General features: G+C 49.5%; 1 protein-coding gene across 1 annotated transcript in view; it reads right to left on the minus strand.

The window, feature by feature from the left end:
- The window catches only part of Fhad1 (forkhead associated phosphopeptide binding domain 1), a 128,230-nt gene extending 101,776 nt beyond the window's left edge, over window positions 1-26,454 (minus strand). The window contains exons 1-3 of the mRNA XM_059255338.1: window positions 26,301-26,454; window positions 22,790-22,896; window positions 11,391-11,597 (exon numbers count right to left, since the gene is read on the minus strand). Of these exons, the coding sequence (XP_059111321.1) occupies window positions 11,391-11,597; window positions 22,790-22,882 (300 nt within the window). The 5' untranslated portion in view covers window positions 22,883-22,896; window positions 26,301-26,454. The remainder of the gene's footprint in view (window positions 1-11,390; window positions 11,598-22,789; window positions 22,897-26,300) is intronic.
- Between the last annotated feature and the right edge of the window lie 412 nt (window positions 26,455-26,866).

The raw sequence follows: 26,866 nt of genomic DNA on the forward strand, positions 1-26,866 counted from the left end.
CCTGATTTGACTGTAAGGATTGGTTCAAGGAGCATGTGATCCAAGCAGAGCTGAGTAGACTAGGCTGGGCCCTAGGGTCTTCTGCTACAGCTGACTTTTCAGGCTTGAGAGCACAGTAACTCTGAGGGAGGAGAGGGGAAGCGGGGCTCTTAAGAACTGTAAACAAACAACCCCCCAGGACATGACGGGGGTGTGGTGGAGCATGCTTGTAACCTCAGAATTGGGAGGCAGGAAGAGCACGAATTTGAGGGCTATGTGAACAGAAATCCTCTCTCAAAGCATGCACAAAATTTACCCCATCTTAAGCATTTTTTAAAGCATCCTATGAGTAGTCTTACATACAGCATTCAGGTTGCTGTGTCTTACAAACCCGAAGTCAAGTCGGGCGGTGGTGGCGCACGCCTTTAATCCCAGCACTTGGGAGGCAGAGCCAGGCGGATCTCTGTGAGTTCGAGGCCAGCCTGGGCTACCAAGTGAGTCCCAGGAAAGGCGCAAAGCTACACAGAGAAACCCTGTCTCGAAAAACCAAAAAAAAAAAACCAAAAAACAAACAAACCCGAAGTCAGTCTTCTTCTCACTCATCAATTCCCTTTCCTGCTCTTTCTTTTTTCTTTCTCTTTGGACCTGACTGCTCTGGGTACCTCACAGGTACTGAGTCCCTTCCCTACTCAAACACGGGCTGATGTAAATGCTTTTTAAAAAAAGATTTAAAAAATGATGTGTATGTCTGTGTGTGTGAGTTCAGGTGCCCATGGCAGTCAGAGGCATTGGATGTCCCAGAGTAGTAGTGACAGTGGTAGGCACCGATGTGGGTCCTGGGGACTTAACAAGGGTCCTCTGAGGGCGCAGCACATACTCTTCACTGCTGGGCTATCTCTCCAGCCCCAAGCTAAGTCATGTTATGATTGGCTTATTTCTCTTAGCACATTGTCCTCAAGAGTTAAAACATTGTAGCAGATGTCTGTGGTGGAGTCAGATGGGGTGCTCTGTGTTCCATGTTGTAAGACCCCAAAAAGGACCCCTCCATACACATTCTAAGCAGCCAGCATGTACATTGCTGAGGGCTTGTCTCCTCTCAGTCAGTTTTTAATCTAGATGAGACCTGGATGGCACCTCAGAAGGGATGTGAGGCTGAGTGGCCTTAGGATTATGCACCCCCTAAATTTCAGAGAGATAGAGAAAACAATGAGGGGAAGTGTCAGTGTGAAAGGAGAGATGCCCAATACCACAGATCTCAAAGACTTAGCTTGCACTAGACCCTGACCATACTTTGGGATGGATGACAGTCTTTGTTCTTTTTTAAAAGTGTGTGTGTGTGTGTGTGTGTGTGTGTGTGTGTGTGTGTGTGTCCCATCTTAATTATTTTTTTGAGACAGGGTTTCATACTGAACCTTGTTGTTTTGGCCATACAGATCCCCACAGCTCACTGGGCAGTCAGTCTAGTTAAACAGTGAGCTCCAGGTGCAGGGAATGACCCTGTCTAAGGTCGACAGTGACGGAGGAAGATCCCCAATGTTAGTGACTGACCTCCACACACGAGTGAGTACACTGTACACACATGAGTGAGTGCACCTGTACACACATGAGTGAGTGCACCTGTACACACATGAGTGAGTGCACCTGTACACACACGCATATACCACACCCACTCACACTCTACCCCACCCCAAGACAGTGACAGATAAAACATTAACAATGCAGAGGTTACGTGTCGTATCTGCAGCCACGACATGCTCTTCCAGTGTGTGGAAGCTAGTATCCGATTCAGCAGAGCCGTCTATTAGGAGTTGGGGTTGTTGGTGGACATGTGAGGTCTCCTCCCTTGTCACATCTTACTTCACTTTTGCATTACTTATAAACATAAGCGCGGATCCCACCAAGCGTTAGGTTACAGACTCACTCACGTGTCAGTTGTCATCATGAGCTGGGGTAGGGATCTGAGTGTTCAGCCAAAAACCAATGGCGACATTTGTTGAGACTTGGTGCCATCCAGGAGTCACAATAGCAAGCATCTGTGTAACTACTGCTTGTCAGGGACACGCTGTTCAGTCTATCAGTAACTTCCACGCTACCCATGCAGGCCTCACTTTCCCCCAGAGCTACCGATTAAGCACTGACTGGCAGATTGCTGGCTGAGCCCGGCACCTGGCATCCTGCCTGGCACTCACTGATGGTGTCTGCTGGCCCAGCTGGACTCATACTTGGCCAAATAGAGTGGTGCAAGCAAGAGGGATTTGGCTGATTCTGGAGCAGGGGCAGGGAGACGACACACTGAGAGGCATCTTGCAATAGCAGAAAACAGAGACACCCTGAGGGACGAAACAAAAGGAGCTGAGAAAAAAGTGTAGGTGTGTTTCTGGGACAAGCACCCCACCTGAGAGAAACACCCATTGGCCAAGGCTAGACCAGTTTGTGTGTCAGAAAGACAAGACAGGGGCTGGGGAGATGGCTCAGTTGGTAAAATGTTTGCTGTGTGTAAATACAAGGGCATAAGTTCAACCCTAACATCCACGTAAAAAGCCAGATGTGCTGGCTCACACCTGCAACCCTAGCATCGAGAAAGAAGGGTCCCTGGGACTCCCTGCCCAGCCAGTCTAGCCCGCCCAGGGAGCTCCAGGCTAGTGAGACACACTGTCTCAAAATAAGGGAGTTGGTATTCTAAGGATTAACACCAAAGATTGTCCTCTGGCTTCCACACACACCCACACATGTTCTGAAGCCACACACCCTCTCAATCAAAATAAATGACAGTTGTAAAGCAAAGTATAAAATAAATAGACACAAGCCTGTCCTGCTATATACAATTGAGTAAAATAAACAGCTGGGGGAGAGGAGGAGGCTTCCTTGCAGAGAAACTCAAGTAGGTGGAAGCCTCTGAATAGGAATTCCCTGTGGGATGCTCCTCCGTAGGTACACAGGTCCCCGTGGAGGCTGAGCTATGACTAGTGACTTGCTACTTGCTTCTCAAGAGGAGAAACTGACTCCACCACAGAGAAAGCTGGCAGGCACTGTCCTCATCAGTGAGAAGGAGACACCCATGGGAGTCAGCAGACAACGGGTGCCCTTGAGAGAATCGGGCAAGGAGGACATTTCACCTTGGTGGGTCAGGGCCTTAAAAGCTTTGACCCTAGTGCTTTCAGACTAGGGGACAGTCTCCAGGATGCCTGGCCAGGACTGCTCAGGACCACCAAGGAGAGACGAGAAAATGTCACATAGCAAGGGGGTGTGGTGGCTGAATGCAGCATAGGTCCTGGCTGGGATGCGGGCCCTGAGTGCAGTTCGGACAGTTATTGGCGATGATGTAACTGGAAGCAGTGTTATTAGAACTCCGATAACATTACAACCTCTCTGTAAATCCAAAACTATGTCGAAATAAGGCTAGTGTGTGCATGTGTGTGGGGGCGTGTGTGTTTGTGTGTGTATGTGTGTGCATGTGTGCGTGCGTGTGTGCGTGCGTGTGTGTATGTGTGCGTGTGTGCGTGTGTATGTGTGCGTGTGTGTGTGCGCGCGCGCGCGTGTGTGTGTGTGTGTGTGTGTGTGTGTGTGTGTGTGTGTGTGTAGGCCAGAAGACAACTTTGGGTGTTGTTCCTCAGGACCCATCCACTTAGTTCTTTTTTTTTGAGACAGTCTCTCATTGGCCTGGATCTTGCAGAGGAGGCCAGGCTATCTGGCTTGTGAGCCCCAGGGAATGACGGTCTCCACTGCCTCAGAGCTAGGATTGCAAATTTGTCACCCTGAGGATTCTGGGGATCAAATTCAGTTCTTTGTTTTGTTTTGACAGGATCACTCTACTCTCTGTGTAGCCTTGGCTGGCCTAGAACTCCCTACGTAGACCAGGCTGGTTTCAGACTCACAGGCTACCCGCCTCAGCCTCTTGAGTGCTGGGATTGAAGGCGTGCACCACCACACAGGGCTGGGATTCAGTTCTTCACTTTTGCAAAGCAAATAAATACTTTATCAACTGAGATAGCCCCAGGCTGTTTTTTTCAGATCTTTAAGCTACAAGACCAAACACAGTAAAAAATAAAGCACCAATTCTCCCTGCAATGGCGGCCATAGCTCACTCAAACGGGGGAGTCCTTGGGTCACTGGCAAGCATCACTCCTTTGATTTTGTTCTCACAACTACACAACTCCAAGAGCTGGAGGGACATGCAGGGAGGCAGAGGGTGGAGTACAAGTCCCACCCCCACCCCTACCTTCCTGCCAGCATGTGCTCCCCAGCAACAAGTCTGGCTGCCAGGTAGGCTGGACTTCAAAAGTGCAGATTCCAACCTGGGGCCTATGCAGGATCGCTTGGCTCGGCCTGGGAGGAGGGGACTGGACCTACCTGGACTGAGTCTACCAGGTTGATCTCAGTCTGCGGGGAAGGCTTTGCCCTGGAGGAGATGGGAATGGTGGGAGGTTTGGGGGGAAGGTGAGGAGAGCGGGAGGGGGGAGAACAAGGGAATCCGTGGCTGATATGTAGAACTGAATTGTATTGCAAAAAAAAAAAAAAAAAAAAAAAAGTGCAGATTCCACACTAGGCCATCAGGGGGTGCTGTTTGGTACCTGAACAAACAGCCTTCCTGGGGTGGGTCCATAATTTCAAATGGGGTAATAATTCTAAACTCCACCCCTCAAGGAAACATTATGGTGGGATTTGCAATCTGAGACACCAAGATTATACTTTGCATAACCCAGAGGTGACAAATTTTATCTTTAAATTTTTGAGTTTAAAAAAGTGGACACCTTTGGTTCTGCTTATTCCCAAAGCCTTTCTTTTGGCCATCTTTTCCCTGCATCTGGCTCATCGTGTTTTCCCATCTTTGTAAATCTTCAGGTTGAAGCCTTTCCCTTCCCTTCCAAGTATGAATTCCCTTCCAGGTCAGTCCACTAAATGAGGGGGAAAAATCAGATAGAAAAAAACCCTATATTTTTGTAAATGATCATCCCTACCTGTAGTCTTTACCTCAGTTCACCTTGCCAGACTCAGTGAACATGGGCACCACTGCCACCTGAGAGAGGTAGATTAAAGCAGTCGTGTAGGGGCAGCTGGGTTAATCATGTGGCCACAGGAAAGAAAAGAAGCCAGGGGATGATCCCCAGGACTCTGCACCCTCTCTCTGGTCCTCCAGCCCCAGCCTGATGCCATCTGTGTGGTCTGTAGGCAGTACCACACCTAGCCCGAGGCTGCCAACTGCCCCAGGCCCTCCCTTTCTGGTCTCTGGAACTTTCCTTTGATACAAAAGGCCCTGGCCCCAGGATTCCGTATGCATCAGCAGGTCCCCCCAGAAGCTGCCAATCTCAGAGGAAAGCACAGGGTGGGCTGAGGACAACATTGGTCCTGATCGTTTCCATCAGCTCTCCAGTCCTGTCACTCCATCCCATTGCAGACGCCACGGCTTTCTGCAAATGCCACCTCCCTGGGATAGATGGCACCTGGATGGGAGCCTCCGGCCAGGCAGGCACCTGCTTCCTTCGGCATCCTCCTTGGAGGAGGCTTTTCTAGTGGAGAAAGTGGATTGTTGCCCTTTTCATCTCTGGATCCTGATAGGGACGCTCTGCTCAGCCAGTAGGAACCCTTCTTATTGGAGCATCCGTGTCTCCCCATGGTGCGTCCTTCAGCCCATCTTCTGGGAGAGAGATCTTTCCTCCTCCCAATTCTGTGCATTTGTGTGGTGTACCTATGCACACACTTGCTCTTTTAGTTCTTCAGTTTTTCACATGTGTATGGTGCTCACATGTGTGTGCATGCCTGTACGTGTTTGTGAGTGTACACACACGGAGGCCAGAGTTCACCATCAGGTGTCCTTTACAATTACCCTCCTCCTCATGTTTTGAAGTGGAGTCTCTCGCTGAACCTAGTGCTCATGGGTTCGGCTATCCAGGCTGGCCTCCACGCCCTGCTTTTATATGTGAATGCTGAGGACCAAACTCACTTCTTCAGGCCGGGAAGATGGCTCAGTAGTCAAAGCACTCGCCACACAAGTGTGAGGACCTGAGTCTGAATTCCCAGAACCCATGTAAATGCTGGGTGGGCATGGTGGTCCACTGTGGCTCCAGCCTTGGAAGGTAGAGTAGCTGGCTACTGAGAGTTGCCCTATCGGTGAGCTCTGGGTTTGATTGAGAGACCTTGCTTCAATGGATAAGGAGAAAGCACCACTGAGGATGATTTCTGACATCAACCTAGGGCTTCCACATGCACACGGGTGCACCCCCCCCCCCCCACATATACGGGCTTACACAGTGCAAACATGCTTGCCCACATGAAAAATGTAGAGAAATCAAAGACCAAACTCCTGCTTGCCAGGCAGCACTGTCTTCCCAGCCTCTCCCTGTCAGTTCTGAGTCCATGTAATCCCTGCAGAGCTCATCCCCTCCGGGCCGAGAAAATGCCTATGAGAGGACTTGGCCAATCAGAGCATTCATGCCTCTGGCATCAGTGAGAAGTTGAAGATAGGCACATAACCTAAGACAAATCAATGAAAAAAACCTGGTGCTGTAGCTGCTGGTGGAGACCCCGCTCCAGGTGAGCCCAGTGCAGAATCTGCCTGAGAGAGTGAGCTATTGAAACTGGAGGAGACCGATTCCCGAGCATCATTTGAGCACCTGGATCCAGCCAGGCCCGAAGCAGACGCTTTACAGTCACAAGGTTTTGTTTGGTTTTGCTCCATTTGATCCGGGTTCCTGACACCCGATAACAATAAAATTTCCTGGACGATAATCTCACTGACACTTTATACAAGTGCTGCATGTGCCTACAGTCAAAGGCACACTACAAGTTCTGACAGCTCAAATAGAACCTCCATGCTGCACTCAGGCAGGAAACTTCAAAGTAAAACAGTGGCTCAGAGGAGAACAGATTTAGACTAAGACAGGTAGTGAGAAATTAGAGAAATGGGAAATAAAAGGCCCTCCAGCGGCAGCCGCCAACCCCACTGCCAGCTGCAGCCGTGGTTCTCAACCTTCCTAACGAAGTTCCAGCCCTTTAATACAGTTCCTCGTGTTGTGGGGACCTCCCCCCACCCCCAACCATACAATTACTTTCGTTGCTACTTCATAACTTTTTTTGAATTTTCCTACTGTTATGAATTGTAATGTAAACATCTGTGTTTTCCGATGGTCTTTTGGGGTCACATGTTGAGAAACGGTGAGCTCTTACTGACAGCTACAGAGCACAAACCCACTTTCCTGCTTTAGAAGTTATACCATGGAAACATTCCAAAGTTCTCCAGAAAACTTTCCAGACAAAGGAATGAGTGCCTTTTATAACACGCCGGTGTTCACGCATTGGATATTAACGATCCAGGGTATTTACCCGTTATCTCAATGGGGCTAGATTGTGATGTATGCAAATGTGAACATTTACATATGTATATCCACAGTTGCTGTTTTAAAGAAACAGTGGAAAGAGAGTTCAAAGTCTGTTTTTCTTTTTCTCACTTCTCAGTTAGCGGAGTAAATTATTAACTGGCACAGCCCTTGGCAAACAGCAGGGGCTCAGCATGCATGAATCCCTCCTTCTCTCTCTGCCTGTTTTTAAATTCTTCTTTGAAAAACCGAGTGAAGCAGGAGGAAGCCTGGCAGAGCATGGCCGGTGGAGGTTGGTAAACTCATAGCAAGGCAGGTAGTAAGTATTTTTTACTTTGTCCATGGATCAGGAAAGTAAACAAAGTCAGCACCCACATGAACAGGCAAGACCTTGTCCCAATAAAACAGTGGTTCGCAACCTTCCTAATGCTTCAGCCCTTTGATACAGTTCCTCATGTTGTGCTGACCCCAGATAAAACTATTTTCGCTGCTACTTTATCACTGTAATTTTGCTACTGTTATGAATTATAATGTAAATGTCTGTGTTTTCCAATGGTTTTAGGTAACCCCTGTGAAAGGGTCGTTTGCCCCCCCCCTCCCGGCACACACACACTCATGCATGCATGAGCCCGAACACACACGCAAATAAAAATAAAATAAAAATCGTTTTAAAAAACGAAATAGACAAATGTAGGCAGCAAAGGACAAGCCAAGGCCCAGGTTCCATGTGGGGATGCACCCACCTGGTCCCTCAGCCAATGAGGAAAGGGAGGAGAGGGCTTACGCTGGGGTTATACTAACTGTTCTCTGCGCTTGGTCAGGTGTTAGCCATGCTGGCCTAATGTTGGGACTTGCAAAGTTGTAAAATATACTTCTTTGCTTTTAGTAGTCTGAGTCAGTGCTCTTATCATGGAGCGGGGAAAGGACACATTTCTCACTCTTGGGGACAGGAGTTTGCTGACCTGTCCCCTCTGGTTAAGGGGACAGGATTTATCATTAAGCAATACTGGGTCCAGCTTTTTGTCCTTTTTGTCTTGACAAGTGGTGAGTGTGTAACTGTGAGCCTCAGCTATTAGCGGTGACTACCTGCATCGCAAAAATTGAATGAGAGACTGTCCATGAAGTGCCGGGTCCCCTTCTTGGTGTTTACCACTCCTTAACACTGGCTACCGGCACCACTGTCATTATCAACCAAGGAAGGAAGAGAATGGCCAGGGTTGCCGGGGACTGTAGCAGTGCTCTGGGCAGAAGCCGCGGCAGAAGAGGAAGCCTGTGACTCGAGGGTGTTTGCTTCCATCATAGAGGCGTCCCTTTCCATCCCGTGCCGTGTCAGCCCTGGCAGCACAGGCTGCTGCAGGTTCGAGGGATGTGGTAGGGATGTGGTGAGGGGTGTGGCTTGAGCTCTCACATCACCAGAGTGCACCGGGTTCTGGCCAAGTCCTCCTAGATAGAGCCCAGGAGATCTGGCCATGACTGAGAGGAAACCTGGGGCCTAGGGAGATGGCTTGCAAGCTTGAGGAGCCCAGTTCATATCCCCAGAGCCCGTGTGAAGCCTGATGTAGTAGAGTACATCTGTAATCCTAGCACTCCAAAGGTGAGACAGGGTGTGGTAACAGAGGATTTCTCCAAAGTCCATGGGCCAGCTAGCCTGGTGTAAACAGTGATGTATAAGAGATCCTTCTCAAGCAAGTGGAAGGCAAGAAACAACACCTGAGATTGTCCTCTGACCTCTACCACGGTGTACACACACACACACACACACACACACACACACACACACACACACACACACATGGGGGGGGCAGAAAGCTGGGAAAGCTGAGTCCTTGTAGGCCTTATCTATACCAGCATGGGGGGCGAGGGATCCTTATGTATCTATAGAAACCCAAGAGGAGAAAAAAGAGCCCATGACTCACATGGATCTGCTTGGCAGAAATTAGAAACAGAAGCCCAGAAGGTTAACTAAGGGCTGGGGATGTGGCTCAGGTAGTGGAGCGCTTCTCTAGCATGAATTAAACCCTGGGTTGCATCCCTAGCACCACATAAACCACATTTGGTGGTGCACACCTGTAACCCCAGCACTTGACAAGTAGAGGAAGGAGGATCAGAAGTTTAAAGACATCCTTGGCTACATAATGAGTTCAAGGCCAGCCTGGGCATCCAATGTAAGACACAACAAACAGAAGGTCCCTCAAATGTCAGATGAGAGTCATGAGATGCTCTCACCATATCCCTCGGTCCTTTCTGTTTGTTTATTTTTGTAGCCCACAGGCCCGGGTCATCAGGCAAACAGAAAGTGAATTCACAGAAAGTAGCCGAGTGAAAGAGAACCTAGGATGCTGTGGAACAATCCTTCTGTACACTGTGAATATGTATTACTCTCATCGTAAAGAGCTGACTGGCCAACAGCCAGGCAGGAAAAGGTTAGGTGGGACTTGTGATACTGCCATGTGGCAGGGCATAGATAAGAACTATAGGTTAATTTAAGTTGTGAGAGCTAGTTAGTAACAAGCCCAAGCTGTCAGCCGAGCATTTATAATTAATGTTAGGTCTCTGTGTGGTTATTTGGGAACTGGCTGGAGGTCTCAAAGAAAATCTCTGCTTACACAAGGAGACACACCTCTAGTCTGTGACATGTTATCTAGAGTACTTAAGGGAGGTGGGAAGACACACACTGAATGTGGCGGCACCACCCATGGATGCATGAAAAGTAGAAATCGAGCTGAGCACCAGCATTCACCTCTCTCTGTTTCCTGACTGTGGGTGCCATGTGCAGCTGTCTACACTCCTGTCACCGTCATGGACTGTGTAGCCTTGACCTGTGAGCCAAATTAAACCCTGCTTGCGCCAGATATCTTATGACAACAAGACAAGTAACTAACACACACCAGGCAGTTGCTCTTTACAGAGTCACAGGCATAACGGTGGTCTGAGTGACTGGGGGTGTGCGCGTGGGGGAGGGGGTGTTAGTATTTGAGGGGCATGGAGCTTCAGTTCCGCAAGCTGGTTCTATGATTGCACGCAAAACAGAGAGAGTGGACGTAAAGCAAGCAGACTTATCCCCATGAATGTGGGTAAGATGGTAAATTCCATGTCAAATGTATTTTACCACAATTTCAGAAAAAAATCAAAACAGACAATCAAAGGAGTCAGGAACGTCACAGGCTTCGCACAGGGACGTGGGAAGGAAGCATTTAGAAAGCGGACTGAGTGAGGGCTGACTCAGAATTTACTTGACTCTGTTCAGAGTCCACACAACAGCTAGGTGAAGTTCATATTGAGTAACCCGCACCTGGCTGGAGCAGCTGATGTCCGGCAAATGACCTCCGCACCATGAGGAGGTCGGGGCGGTGACGTTCACTGCCTGTTGTGGCTGTAGCCATAATTTTACAGGAGTACTCACACATCAAAACCACCGATCCCACCCTCAAAGCACATGTGGTTCATTGTAGATCGAATTCACCATGGTGAAGCGTGGTTTTTAGACAACAGTGCTGGACTGGGTAGATGGCTCAGTGGGTAAAGGTGCTTGCGGCCAAGCCTGATAACTGAAGACTGTGGCTGCGTGAGTTTTGAGTTCTCATTCACTTGAATCAAGATTATTATTTAGGATGTGACCTCAGACCCATTTCTGATCTGGGCCAAAACAACACCTGGCACGTGTCCATCACCATCTTCGATATGGATTTATAGTTTGTAAATATACCCTCTCAGTGTCAGGTGCCGCGGAAAAGACCCCGTCCTACGGAGGATCCCTGTTGGGTCAGAGAGAAGCAGCGGAGCTGAGCAGCCTGGAAGGGAGGCGCCCATCTCGGTGTTCTCAAAACCACCCAGCTGCTTCCAGCGGCTCCTGAACAGCTCATGTAATTCAAGGAAGTGCCCATCAGGGGGCGCTGACAGCCCCCCCCGCCACCCCCCCCCCCCCCCCGCTGCAAAGCCCCCCTCGGGAGGCACCAGAACTGGGTGGAGTCTCGTTGCGATGCTACCTGTGGTTGGCGTGGGGTTGCAGAGGGCTCCCCGTGGCTGTACCTGAGACCAGAACTGCACGCTTGCCCCAGCCCAGCGCCTCCCCCCACCCCCGACCACGCAGAGGCTCACCTGGGGCGGGCTCTCAATGACCAGCTCGTAGGTCAGCCCCATAGAGCCAAACCGCAGAATGTCCCCAGGGATCAGCTTCACCGCCACGTTCTGGATGTGGCATTCGTTGACAAATGTGCCGTTGCGGGAGTTAAAGTCCTGAAGGACAAAGCTGCCCTCGGCCTCGTTGAATTCGATGAGCGCATGGTGGTTGTCGATGTCTGAGGACTGAGATAGAGGAAAACAGTCAGGGCCGGGGAAATGAAAATCGCAACATCCTTGATACTTGCTGCTCATGGGCTGCCAGAAGGGGATGACATGGAGCCTCCTTGCTGGGTCCTCATCAGTCCTCATCTGTGTGTGTGCGCGCGTGTACGTATGTGTGCATGTATGTACAGTTGTGCACATGCATGTGGAGGCTAAGGACTATGGGTGGTGGTGTACTGTAGCTTACACCAAGGTAAAACTTCCTGGAGGAAAGGCACTTAAGATACCAGATGTTAAAACAACAGAATGTTCATCTAAGGGAGTGGTTCTCAACCTTCCTAACGCTGTGACCCTCTAATACAGTTCCTCATGTTGTGGGGACCACCAACCATAAAACTGTTCTTGTTGTTACTTCATAACTGTATTTGCTACTGTTATGAATTGGGATGCAAATATCTGTGTTTTCTGATGGTCTTATGTGAAAGGGTCATTTGACACACCCTCCCCAAAGAGGTTGTGGCCCACAGGTTGAGAACCACTATTCTAAGGAGAGGTGAAACATTCCATCCTGCTGGGAAAGCTCTTTAAGCTAGGGAAGTCAACAACTCAAAGGCATCATTCAGGAAGTTCCGGGAACTGAGCAGATGCACTAGGCCCCTCCCTCCCCAAGCTTATGTAAGCTGTAAGGCTTGCCGAGAGACAGACAGACAAGTTGAGCTTCCTGGAAGAAGCAGAGGTACAGAAAGGGTATCCAGAAAGGACATTTCAACCTGTTAAACTACCTTCAGGCTGTGCAGTATGCTCCAGGTTCCCAGCTTTTGTGAGCTGTCAGCCATGCTGGGGTGGGCCTTGGTGATACAGCTGTCTTTGGGTCATTTCTGCTTCTGTAAGTGACCCCTCACCCATATTCCCGTAAGTGACCCCAGTAAAACTCACTGGTTCACCAAGTTGGACTTGGGTGGTGTCTGTATTTTGGTTTGTCGTTAGTTCCCTGTCTGAGGTGTGTAGACACTTGTTCAAGTCGCCCCAGGAACAGTGTCACACGGCAGGTATCCTCACCACGCCTTGCTTTAACTTTCCAGACAGTGTCTCTCAGACTATGTCATTGCGTTGGACAGACTGACTGGCAGCCACTCATGGCTCCTCCCATCTACACATCCCGAGTCCTGGGCTTCCAGACGACCCTCCTTTTCATGTGGGAGCTGAGAATCTAAGCTCAGGTCCTTTCCTAGTTTGCTTCTATGTTGCTGAGATGAACACTGACCAAAAACAACTCGGGGGAAGAAAGGTTTATTTGGCTCCCAGTTCCAGTTCATCACTGACAGAAGTCAGGGCAGGAACCTGGAGACAGGAACTGAATCAGAAGCCATGGAGGAGTGCTGCTCACTGGCTTGCTCCCGGGCTCATGTTTGAATATCCTTGTTAAACGATCAAGGCCTATCTGCCCAGGGTTGATACCACCCAGAGAGGGCTGAGCCCTCCCACATCAACCAGCACTCAAGAAATGCCCCCCAGACATGTCCACAGGCTGATCTTATGGGGGACATTCTTCAGTAGAGGTTCCCTCTTTCTGGGTATGTGAAGTTGACAACCAGGGTCAGTCAGAACAGGGTTCCAGCCACACTGACATTTTCAGCGCAGAGGGGATTCACGGATCTGTTACTACCCTCTGTTCTGTGGCAAAGTGTGGTACATACATATGATGGATGCACTATTAATCTGTGGACAGTCCTGGCTTACCCAAGTGGGACTGAGTCACAGGAGTCAAGAGTGGAGGAGATAGCTCTTAGGTGATGTGCTTGCTTGCCTGGTAAGCATGAGGGCCTGAATTATCCCCATGTAAAAAGACAGGCATGGTTGCTCATGCTTGAAATCCTAGCTGTGGATCCCCGAGGCTCACTGGCCAGCCAGCTTAGCCTTCTCGGTGAGCTTTGGGCCACTGAGAAACATTATTTAAAAAAGTGTGTGTGTGTGTGTGTGTGTGTGTGTGTGTGTGTGTGTGTGTCTGAACAATAATGCCTGAAGTTGTCATCTGATCTCCACACACACATGTACGTGTGCACACACGTGTACAAATTCACCCACTTGAGTGTGAGCACAAACACACACACACACACACACACACACACACACACACACACACACACACACTGAAATCAGACCAGCCTTTCAGTAGCTGGATCTAGAGAGCAGTCTGAAGAGGAATCACAAGAAACCAGCCTCTGTTGCTAGTTTTAAAGATGAAAGGGGCCAGAAACCATGGAATGTGGGAAGCTTCCAGAACCTGAGTATGTCCTCCAACTGACAGCCCGCAAGGAAAAGAGGGTCTCATCTCAGCAACTGCAAGGAACTGAATTCTTCCAAAAGCCTGAATGGGCTGGGAGGCATGCTGCCTCCAGACGTCAGGGAGGACCGCGGGTCTGTCGACATTTTGATTTTGGCTTTGAGTGACCCAGAACAGAGACTGAATCCACCCAAATTTCTGACCCGAGAGCTGTGAGATAATAAATATATTGTTGGAAACAGAAAGCTAACATAACGAGTGAAATGTTCTATTCTAACTTAGCTGCCAGTGGCGGTCCCCACCACTTCCCAGCAATGTGGTCTCATGACACAGCCACCACACAGGTCCCCCATTGCACATGCTCAGAACTGGTGACTGAAGGAGACGCAGAGCTTGCCTGCATCCTGTACCCTACTGGGGCAGAGCCGACTCACCTACTTAACCACCAAAAACCAATCAACCAGTTTCCCATTCATTCTGCCTGCTCAAGAGTCTCTCTCAAATGCCAAGCTGCGAAGCCTTTTGTGGGGAGGCTCCGTCTTCCAGCTATGTTCCGTACCAGATGCTTACTTAGCCTTGCTCGTTCACTGTACCAAGGCTCTCTGGGCCTTAGCTTGCTGCTGTCTTAGGGTTTCTACTGCTGTGAAGAGACACCATGACCATGGCAACTCTTATGAAGGAAAAACATTTAATTGGGATGGCTGACGTTTCTAGAGGTTTAGTTCATTATCATCATGATGGGACAGGCGGTGTGCAGGCAGACAGGGTGCTGGAGAAGTGGGTGAGTATCCTACATCTTGGCTTACAGGCAACAGGAAGTGGTCTGAGACAGTGGATGTGGCTTGAGCATACAGGAGCCCTCAAAGTCTGCCTCCACAGTGACACACTTCCTTCAACAAGACCACACCTATTCCCACAAGGCCATACCTCCTAATAGTGCCACTCCCTTTGGGGGCCATTTTCTTTCAAACTACCACACTTGCCAAGCCAGAGCGTTGGTCACCGAATCCAGATCCTCACACTAGCTGCCAGATGGCCTTTCTAGCCCTACTCTGACAGGCTTCCAGGTTTTGTTTACTCTGAGAACCTGTCCGTTGTACCCTAGGTAGGACTCAGTGGTTACCCTAGTAGTACAGCCTCAAGGCACGCCTAGGGAAAACATATTGTTACCCTAGTTGTCCAGCAGAGGGCGCCAGCCCAACGTGTTGCCTCAAAGGAGGGTCACATGAGCCTCTCAGCTTCCCTGTTTAACTGTTAGCTCTCATTGAGGATTCCACCGCTTTAGGAGGCTGCCTTATTGTCTCCGTGAGCCCACAGGATTTTTAGGTGTTCCCTGAGCCACACGGGAAAGTTTAGAGCCAGTCTCACATCTGAAACCACTCCTGACTGACTGTGTGGTTTTGGCCTTTCTAAGACCCATTTACACGCTTTGGTATGAAAGATGGTAATAACAATAATAGTAGTTTTTATTCCCTAGGGTAGCATTTTGTGTGTGTGTGTGTTCAACTGTGTGCACTCATGTGCACGCGTGTGCCAATCTCTTCCCTTAGGTGCTGTTTACCTTATTATGGCACAGGGCCTCTCGCTGGCTTGGAACTTGCCAGTCTGGCTTGGCTGGCCAGCCAGGGCACACCAGAGATCCCCCTCAGTTACTCCTCTATGGAAGGGGCCTCACGGACTCACCTTCCAAAGGTTTGCTTCCTAAGGGATTCTAAATAAAGCCTGCCAAGGTGACCACGAGATCAGTCACAGGAATAAGGGAGGTGGAGGAGAGGCCTGCTGCTAGACTAGAAGAGGTTAGCCCGTTTGCCCGGATGTGGTGATGCGGTGAGTGGAGGGATCTGAAAGGTAAGCGCCTGCATTTAATAAGCAAGCTCGTACGCATGTGGGAAGTTCGTCGGCCGCTGGATGGGGACATTTCTTCATTCAAAAAGACCTGAAGCCCCTTCTCAGCAGAGCTTGAACAGTCCTGCTCACCAGGTGCAAGTTATGTGTGTGACGGAGGCAGGAGGATCGCTTGAGTCCAGGAGTTTAAGACCAGCCTGGGCAACATAGTGAGATGCATCTCGTAAACTAAGAAAGAGGGGCTGGGGAGACGGCTCAGCTGGTACCCTGCTTACATGCAAGCATGAGAACCTGGCTTTTGATTCCCACTGTAAATGCCAGGCATGGCGGGGGCATCTGTAACCCTCTAGCCGTGGGGGTATGTGGGAGGTGAAGACAGGTGGGTCCCAGGAACCTAGTCTTAAAGCTCCAGATTCAGCGACAAGCTGTCTCAAAATTAAAGTTGGGGCTGAAGAGATGGCCCAGTGGTTAGGGGTGTTGGCTGCTTCTTTCAAAGATCTCTGAAATTCACATTCCAGAGATGTGAAATTCCACATCAGGGAGCTCACAGCCTGCTGAAACTCAGCTCTGAAGGCTCCCACACCCTCATCTGGCCTCTGCAGGCAGCCACACAGCCACACAGCCACACAGCCACACAGCCACACAGCCACACAGCCACACAGCCACACAGCCACACAGCCACACAGCCACACAGCCACACAGCCACACAGCCACACAGCCACACACACACACACACACACACACACACACACACACACACACAGAGAGAGAGAGAGAGAGAGAGAGAGAGAGAGAGAGAGAGAGAGAGAGAAGTCATCAGTAACCACCTCCAATATTAAACTGTACAAATCACACATCACACTACTCCACTCCAGGAGGGTTTAGAACCGAGCTGAGCTGCCTTAAGTCAGGGAGTGGAGTCTGAGTCACACTGCAGACAGAGTGGCCATTTGAAAGTTGGTCCTTCTCTTGCTGGGAGTCCTTCAGTGCCTCTCTCCCCTTGCTCTCCTGGTTTGGACCAGAACCCTAGCCGCCACATGAGGAGTCCCAGCTGTCTCTCAGCCCTTCCCAGTCTCCCTGAGGGACCCACTCCTTTCTCTCAGTACTGTGGGCTCACCACACATCCTCTGGCTTCAGGGCCTTTGCACGTGGAATTCCCTGGCTCCCTGTGGGTAGTTGTGTCCTCCTTGACCTTCCCCCAGCCTTCCCTTTAGAGCCCTGATGCTGACATGTGACTATTAGCACATCTGTGGGCACTCACGGCTGCATCTGCTTCTGGGTTGCAGGATAACGTGACTCCGCCCTAGGTGCTGCCAAGCCAGGTAAATATTTGTGAAATGAGTGTGTGCTGATAACAGTGGAGACCAGGCTGCCCAAGGTGGGCTTCCTGCTGCCACAAGGAGCCAAAATCTGCACAGGGGCCAGAGAAAACTCTGGAAGGCAAATCCTGGAGATCAGCCTTGGTTGTACCTAAGTCGTACGATTATATTTGGCTTTTCCCTCTTATACTTTACTTTCTTTGTTTAGTTTTGTTTTTGTTTTTGAGACAGAGTCTCACTATGCAGCCCTTCACTGGGCTGGTACTTGCTATGCAGACCTGGCTGGCCTTGAACTCATAGAAGTCTAACTGCCTCTGCTTCCCAAGTGCTCGGTGTAAAGGCCTATGCCACCATGCTTGGCTACTTTCCATGATTTTAAGTACTGAGCTCCCTTTCATCACCGGAAAATTTAATGTCAAAATACAATGGCATCTACCCCCAATATGAGGTTGGGCTTACTAATGAAAACAATCTTGGGGAGTAGGTTCCCCATCCTTTAGAATTGACCTAAGCAAATAAAACTATTTATTTATTGTAAGATTTTTTTAAGACTACATTTATTTATTAATTTGGGGGTGTGCCTATGCCATGGTGCATATGCGGAGGTCAGAGAACACCTTGCAGGAACTGGTTTTTTCCTTCCACCATGTGGGTCCCAGCATCAGACACAGGTGATCAGACGTGGCGGCAAGCCCCTTTTCCCACTGAGCCTCACCAACTCAACTTTATCCAGTTTCTGAAATTTTTATTTTTACTCGTGTGTGTGTGTGTGTGTGTGTGTGTGTGTGTGTGTGTGTGTGTGTGTATACTTGCTGGGTGTTGGATCCCGGAGCTGGAGTTCCAGGCGGTTGTGAGCCTCACGTGGATTGGGTTCTCTATTAGCAGCCTGCTCTCTTAACTACGGAGCTACGGCTCCACCCTGCTGACTTCCATTTGAAGGAGGCCAAGGACAGTAGGTGGCCAATTATTTTTATATCAAATGCCACTCAATTTCTGCCCGTATAATAATGATTCTCATTAGTTCTCTTTTCCAAACAGCGTTCAGGCTCCATAGGTGCCCTCCTCTCCCCCAGCGCTCCTGAGAATTTCTCTTAGCCTCATTTTATGAGCCCATAATAATGATCACGGTGTTATTTACTTAACATTGTGTGCCAGCACTCGGATGCCTTTCCTCATTCAGGCAACACCAGAATCCAGAGAGGTACATAGTTTACAGATGGGAACATAAGCTTAAAGCCACACAGTCAGGAAATGACTGAAAGAGTTTCAGGTCCAACTCGGCCTGCCTGTGCCTTTTCAAACCATTATGATTATTTAGTCTTATAGTAGGGTCCAAAAAGAGAGGTCACTGGGGCTGGTGAAATGGCCCAGCAGGGAAAAGTGCTTGCCATTAGGAGAGCTGGTCCTGAGGTCATAAGTGCAGGAGAGCTGTCCCTGCCCCTCATCAGCTGCAGCACTCGGGAGAGTGGCCCCTGCTCCTGGACTGGGGAACACGGTAGAGCTGGCCCTGGAGGTGTAGGTGTGGGAGAACTGGCCCCAAGGGTATGAAAGCTGGAGGACTGGCCCTGCCCCTTGCTCGCCAGGGCAATGCTGGAGAGCTTGTCCTGGTGGTGAAGACAGAGGAGAGCAGGCGGGCTGACCAACCCAGCAACTACCCAGGCCAGGAACCAGAGTTAAGTGTTGGCCCACCCCAACATCCACCCTATCTGTGATCTGCTGGAGCACAGGTGGGCAAAAGGGAGGTCATGCAGACCCAGTGCTACAGGACCTCTACGACATGGGGCAGCAAGGGGATGCCCAGGGAGAGTCGCAGTAAGGCCCAGCGTCGATGGTGTAGCAGAGACCAAGGGCCTCGAACCAAGCTAATGATTCTTTGCGATGAATGCCTGTGCACAAAGATGTATGGATAAAGGGGTTTCCTGCGTGACTCGCTGTCATGCTGCAGCTTCCATGACGAGATTTTCCCTTTCTTCCTTTCCTTTTCTTTTTTATCTTAAATTTTATTTTGTTTTATTGGGGGGATGTTGCACGGGCAGAGGGTGGATGTGAGGGGATAGGAGATGGGTGGGATTGGGATGCATGATGTGAAAGACACAAAGAATAAATAAAAAGATAGTTTAAAAAAAGTGTTTGCCATGCTAGCCTGGGCAGATGAGCCCAATTCCTGCCACCCTTTAAAGGTAGAAGGAGGGAACCAACTCTACAGTGTTGTCCTCTGACTGCCACATGCCACTTCCACATGTCACTGCCACATGCCACTGCCACATGCCACTTCCCATGTCTCTCTCTCTCTCACAGACACACACACACAGACACACGTATACACACATAAATAATAAGCAAAATAGAAAAAATTAAATAGATTCCTGTTTTTACCTTGGCTAACAGGAAATAAAATGACCTAAAGTCTCTCTCTATGTCTCTGTCTCTGTCTCTCATTCTGTTTTTTCAAGACAGGGTCTACGTAGCCCTGGGTGTTCTGGAATTCCCTCTGTAGACCAGGCTTGTCTTGAACTCAGAAATCTGACTGCCTCTGCCTCGGACTAGAGGCTTGGGCCACCATGCCTGGCTTAAAGTCTCTCTCTTAATATGCTAAGAAGAAATACTGACTCTTTCTCTTAATTTCCCCAGTGTGGGCACTGAACAGGTTCTCTGTGCTCTTTCCTGAAGACCTTGTCATATAGCAGACCATATGCAAGGGGATGTGGTGGTGTCTTAGTTAGAGTTTCTATTGCTGTGAAGAGACACACCATGGCAACTCTCATAAAGGAAAACATTTAACAGGGGCTGGCTACAGTTCAGAGGTTCAGTCCATTATCATCATGGCGGGAAGCATGGCAGCATGCAGACAGACATGGTGCTGGCAAGGAGCTGAGAGTTCTACATCTTGATCGCAGGCAACAGGAAGTGAACTGTGTGCTACAATGGGTACAGCTTGAGCATATAAGACCTCAAAGCCCTCCCTCACAGTGTCACACTTCCTCCTACAAGGCCACACCTCCCAATAGTGCCACTCTCTATGGCCAAGCATTCAATCACATGAGCCTGTGGGGGCTGTACCTGTTCAAACCACCACAGGTTTATGATGATCAACTTGACTAGATAGAGAAAGCTAGCCCTGGGCATTAGTGAAGCACGTCTCTGGAGTATCTGGGAATGGTGGTTTCCATGGAGATGCTGAGGACTCCAATTCAATGCCTGGCTTTGTAATAAGAATGATTGGGAAGTGGGAGGTGAGATCTATCTGGAGGAAGCACATCACTGCACACTGGGATGTGTCCTTGGGTTGCAGCTGCCCTCGTGTTTCATGTATTCCCACTCTCTGCTTCCTATCTGTCAGGAGGTCTGAAGTTCCTCTGCCACCACTGATGTTCTGACCGCACACGAGGGCCAGTAACCATGGAGTGAACTCTCTTGGATACTGTGCACTCAAACAAGGTTCTCTGCTGTTTCCATCAGGTATTTTGTCCTGGCATCCAGAAGAGTAAGTACCAAGGGAATGTGCTGAGCTATTTTTTTTTTTTTTGTGGTTTTTTGAGACAGGGTTTCTCTGTGTAGCTTTGGTGCCTGTCCTGGATCTCGCTCTGTAGACCAGGCTGGCCTTGAACTCACAGAGATCCGCCTGCCTCTGCCTCCCGAGTGCTGGGATTAAAGGCGTGCACCACCGCTGCCCAGCTGTTGAGCTATTTTTAAATTGGTCGAATTTTTCCTAAGACTAGGCGAACTTTCCAGAAACGCTACACTACAGCTAACCTGCTATGTAATGGCGGGATGCTGACTGTCCTCTCTCTAGAATCAGAAACGAGGCAAATATGGAGATTTACAGGGCTCTCGTCTCGTCACTCGTACTCAACACCTAAAATAATACAGCCATGAATAGCACTCACTGCTGGAGTGGGGTGCAGAACCATCTCCCCTACAATGCTGGCGGAGATGGCAACCACACAGCCACTTTGGACAAGTGTGGTGGTGTCTCTAGGTACTAAACAGATGTTGCCCCGTGACCCTGCCATCACATTCTCAGGCATTCATGTGTACAGCATTGTGCTGGGTAGATACTTTGTAAATTTGGCACAATCTGTAATCATCTCAGAAGTGAAGCCTCAATTAAGAAAATGCCTTCATCAGACTGGCCTTTGGACAAGCCTGTGAGGCATTCTCTCAATTAATGGTTAATGTGGGAGGGGCCAGCAACATCACCTAGGCACGTGGTCCTGGGGGTGTTTAAGCCAGTAAGCAGTGTCCTCTGAGACCTCGGCTCCAGTCCCTGTCCTGAGTTCCCGAGTTGGCGTCCCTCAGTGGTGAGGTATGATCAGAACTTGTAAACCAAATAAACTCTTTCCTCGCATTGCTTTTGGTCATGGTGTTTATCACAGCGGCGGGCAGCAAACTGAAATGGGCCATTATCTGTAAATGGCCCCAAACTAGAGATAATCACATTGTCCTGTACACAAATGGTTAAACGAACAGCCACATGTCCATACCACGGAATACTACCCAGCAGTAAAAAAGAAACAAGACAGCAATCTAAATATATCCAAAACAAACCGGTAGCTCAAAAGGCCATACCCCGTATGATGTTGCTGATGTAACTTTCTCCAAACAACAGACTTATCAACATGAGAAGAGGAGACTCGTTTCAGGGCTCAGGGATGGTGGGAGGGGCTGCTGTAACTATGAAGTGGGGTCTGGATCTATGATGGGGCAGATGTTTTGCATCTCGGCTTCTGCACACGAATCTGCACCCGTGATAAAACCATGGCCACCTGCTCTCCACAGGCCACCCTGTGTCCCCCACACATATGTCCAGGACCACGATCCATGTCCTGGCCTGTTGTGTCACACAAGTGTATCAGTGGGGAAACAGAGTGAGGTGTACACTCAAGCTCCCTCCACTATCTTTGGAACCTTCTGTGACTCTTCACAAGAAAGATTATTAAAGACGTGTGGTACAGAGTTGGGGGCAGTGCCCCTGTTCTCCCACTGTAGGAGGCTCCTTCCCTGTCTTCCTGCCCTTCCACACATATTTAAACCTGCTTGAATATTTAAAGAGTCTCAGAACCTCTGTTTTTTTTTTTTTTTGGTTTTTCGAGACAGGGTTTCTCTGTGTAGCTTTGCACCTCTCCTGGAACTCACTTGGTAGCCCAGGCTGGCCTCGAACTCACAGAGATTCCCCTGGCTCTGCCTCCCGAGTGCTGGGATTAAAGGCGTGCGCCACCACCGCCCGGTGGAACCTCTGTTTTGATTATTCATTTCTTCCACTTCCTTGGCTGTCAGTGAACTGAGGCTTTGGACCAAACCACAGCCTATCAGAGAATGAAGTAAATCAAAGGAGGCTGTGGCTAAGCCCAAGGCTTCACCTCAGAGCTTCCTGAACTCCAGGGTCCCCTAGGGGCAGGCTAAGGAAAGGGAAAGGCCTCAGGTGGGGGGCTTTGGAAAGAGAGAGGCCTCCCCTGGCACAGGGCAGGGGAGGGTAGTTCAATGCACCTGCCCTGTGCACACCTTAAACGCACCCAGAAGGCTGCTTTAGGACAGGGGACAACTTGGGACCTGTGAGGATGTGTTCAGCAACAGGCAGAAGGCCCATCACACTCAGCTCCCCTCCCCCACCCAGAAGATTCCTGCGGGCGATAGTGGATTTTTGGTGGCTCAAGGACCTAGGTGGCTGCTTGCTGGATGTAGCCATTGGGCTCTGAGAGCCTTGCATCCACCCCACACTAAGAAGCGCTGGAGCAGCATGGGACAGGGGTGGGTCGTGTTCTTACCTGTAAGACCAGGTCCGAATCTGTATGCTTGCCGATTGTGGTGCTTTTATTTAGGACAAAAAAGCCGTCTGCACTCTTCAAATAGGCTTTCATTCTCTCTGATTTTCCTGCAGAAGGAATCAGAAAGGCTTTGGTTAGGGAAACACGTTAGTCAGACTGGGATGGATAGGGTCTCCCTAGAGTCATCGTGTCCTGAGGGAAAGGTCTGTAGAGACAGGGAGTGGCCTGGTGCTGGCTGACAAGGCCATGCCTTTGGAAGATCGTCTCGCCTAATAGTGATCACTAACAGAGAAGAAATGAAATCTGATAATCAAACTCAAATTTTTCAAAAATATATTTCTTTACCTTATGTGAATGTGTGTGTGTGCTTGAGTGTATGAATGTTCACCAAGTGCATTCAGAAACACGCAGAGGTCAGAAGAGGGTACCAGATCCCCTGAGATTGGAGTTACAAGTGGTTGTGAAGGGGGGGAGGTGCTGGAGAGATCGCTCAGCGGTTAAGAGCACTGGCTGCTCTTCTAGAGGTCCTGAGTTCAATTCCCAGCAACCACATGGTGGCTCACAACCATCTATAATGAGATCTGGTGCCCTCTTCTGGTGTGCAGGCATACATGCAGATAGAGCACTCATATACATAAAATAAATAAACAAATATAAAAAAAACAAAAACAAGTGGTTGTGATCTGCCATGTGCATGCTAGGAACTGGACCTGGGTTCTCTGCAAGACAGTTCAGTAAGAACTCTTAACCACTGAGCCATCTCTCCAGCCTCCTGATGGAAAAACACAGCTCTAAATGACCCAAGCACAACCTGAATGTCGTGGATGATGGCTGCCCACCTAGTCATCCATGACACCCACAGCTCATGTTGATTAGCTATGACCCGGCACTTACTAGTGCAGATACTGTGGGTGAGTTACTCTTTCCTAGGCTGCCTGGCATACAACAAATGCTGCTATCATTGACGCTAATTTGGGCTTCTCAAACTCCAGTTCGGAGACCCACACACTCCCACTGAGTTTAAAGCACCAGGTGGGCCTCTGAAAAAGCAGGCATCAATTGATACTGTCTTTGTAAATCACTGAATTTCTCCATATATTGAATTAGGAAAGAGGGTGATTTCATTTTTAATTTTAAAACACTCTCCCTCTCTCTCTCTGTCTCTGTCTCCTCTCTCTCTCTCTCTCTCTCTCTCTCTCTCTCTCTCTCTCTCTCTCTCGTGTGTGTGTGTGTGTGTGTGTGTGTGTGTGTGTGTGTGTGTGTGTTCTCGCACAGGTGTCCATATACCTCAGTAAGCATATGGAGATCATAGGACAACTTGCAGGAGTCAGCTCCCTCCTTCTGTGGGTGGGTGATGGGAATCAAACTCAGGTCCTCACCCTGGCTCGGCAAGTGCTTTTACCTGCTGAGCCAAGGACTGATTTCTAAAGATACAGTAGGAAGATGCAAGATTCTATGTGATCAGGAGTCTGCACAGATTTCCCCCAACATTTTGTTATGGAAATGTCAACTATACAGAGATCTTTAAAGCAGAAAGTGAGCTGGGTGTGGTGGTGCATGCCTGTAACCCAGCACTGTGGAAGCAGAGACAGGAAGATTGTGAGTTTGAGGGTGAGCTAGAGTACATAGAAAGAAAATCAAATGGAGCTAGAAAGATGGCTGAAGCACTAGCTTCTCAGGGTTGTAAAGGACTCGGGTTTGATTATCCCAGCATCCGCGTGGTGGCTCGTGGCCACTCATAATCCCAGTTCCAGGGGATCTGATGCCCTCTTCAGACCTTCGTGGGCACTGAGTGGACACAGTGCACACACATACTTGCAGGCAAAACCCCACACACATTAAAAGAAGAAAAAAGAAAGGAGTAGAAATTCCTATGAGCTCACCACCCAGATTCTGTAATCAATAGTTTGCTATTAACGTTATTATCATGATTAGGTTTGGGGTTTGGAGACAGGTTCTCCAGGTAGCCCAGGCTGGTCTGAAACTCACTGTATCGCTGAGAATGACTTTGAACTCATTTTCCCATCTCTACCTCCCAGGAGCTAGGATTACAGGTGTGTACCACCATGCTCAGCTTGCTGTGCCTTCTTTCCCACGTACTCATCCATTCATATTTCTACCCATTCATTCATATTTCTACTCATCCATTCATTTTCTATCCACCTATTCGTATTTCTACCCATTCATTCATATTTCTACCCATCCATTCATTTTTTACCCATCCATTCATATTTCTACCCATCCATTCGTATTTCTATCTCACAATGCACTCCAAAGTAAGTTCTGCACAGTTTAAAAACAAACACTGAACAGTCCTAAAACATTGATGATAATGCATCTTTCTGTTTGAATTCTAATCGTGCTCCATCCAGGTGCCCAGGACACATCTCAACACTAGCTCTAAGAGCAACAGTCCTCATTTTCTTTTCAAATGAGAACTCTCTGGAAAACAGAGTTATGTCACTGGGGATAGAAACAAAAAACCCCTGTAGCTGTGATGGTGAGGATATCACATCAAGTCTCTTCTCCATCGCCACCCTGTACTGAGCCTAATCAAGGCTAGGCATTCAAGGATGACCTTGAACCTGCCTTCCCCTTCTGGGAGCTGTGTTCCCAGACATGCACCACCACACCTACCTGCATGACGGAACCCGGAGTGGATGCAGGACAGCCAAGGCAAGGGGTGGGGGTCTCTGGTCTAGGAGTCTCCTGTCTTCTGCCTGCATTCCCTCACTTGTTAGTGTCCTTCACTTGTTAGCTTGCAGAGTAAAATCCTGGGGCCCTCTGCCATCCTGATGGTTTTGGTCACTACTCCATCTCTAGTGCCCAGAGCTGCCATGCCACGCAGATCGAGGTGTTCAGTAAATACTTATTGATGAGAGGACAAAACGATGCCTCCAAGGAAGGTCAGCCTCTACCTTTCCTTCCCCACTTCAGTGTCAAATTCTAGATGGAATTTTGGAAGCTCAGACTATTTCTTCCGCTTCCTCTGAAGACATTGGTTCTACACCTTAGTCCGGCCCTGTGCAGTCCCTCACCTGCCTGATAATACTGTAGCCATTTGAACGTGCTAAACTGTGGTTTGGTCTCTCTTGATACCCCGCCAAGAGCCGATCAGCTTCCATCACACATGGGTCAGAGACTGGTTAGAAATGGGCTATGGAGTGAACATTCTGTGAAGGCTATTCAGCCTGGGAGCCAGCTGTATCCTTTCCTCCGAGTTACAGCTGGGCATGTGAGGTCAGGCAAGGGGATCTCTCTGACTGCTGATGGATGACCGCCTAAGTCAGAGAGTTCTCCTCCTAATCCAGCTGCACCATGTGGACATCCTAGGGGCCGAAGGTCCCATCAAGATGCCTCTGGGGACAGGGTGTGACTGCACTTAGGGAGGAACGGTTGGTATCTGGGCAGCTGCCCTGAAATTAGAGCCTGGATTGGAGAGCTTGGGGCGAGGACACGCCTCCTCCCATCACCACTGTGCTCTGCCAGTCATCCCTGGAATCGCACTTACCTGTCAGGAGGAGGAAATTAGAGCTCAGTCCTCCTCCAAGAGCCCTGCGGGTTGGGAGCAGCTGGACAGCTCCAGGGCGAGGCGGCCTGCCGCGCTCTGCGGAGTCTCCCTTCTGGCCCCGCACCCCGCGCGCCTGCCCGGCCTGTGTACGTGCGTCGCCATGGCAACGCGGCGGGCTGGGTCAGCAGGTGAGGGGCGTGGCCTTTGAGGGGGCGTGGTCACGCTCTGAGCACCTACTCTGTGTGTGTGTGTGTGTGTGTGTGTGTGTGTGTGTGTGTGTGTGTGTGTGTGAACGCGCACGCGCGCGCGTGGGTGCAGGGTGGGGGTCAGGTATGACTATGTATTCCAGGCAACCCGAGAACGCCTCATTTCACAGATGGAGAAACTGAGCTCAGAGGCCCCACAAGCTTTTGTAAAAGAGTGAGCTCAGAGGGTTTGTTTTTATTCCCTCTGTGGAGGGGTGTGTGGTGACAGGTGGGTTGGGAGGCTGGAGAATCTTGGGGGTCAGCACCCAGTCTCATCCAGACACAAGCCCTCTCGGGTGAGGATGGTGTTTTGTGTGAAGT

Source organism: Peromyscus eremicus, chromosome 2, assembly GCF_949786415.1.
Source record: "Peromyscus eremicus chromosome 2, PerEre_H2_v1, whole genome shotgun sequence".
Taxonomy (NCBI): domain Eukaryota; kingdom Metazoa; phylum Chordata; class Mammalia; order Rodentia; family Cricetidae; genus Peromyscus; species Peromyscus eremicus.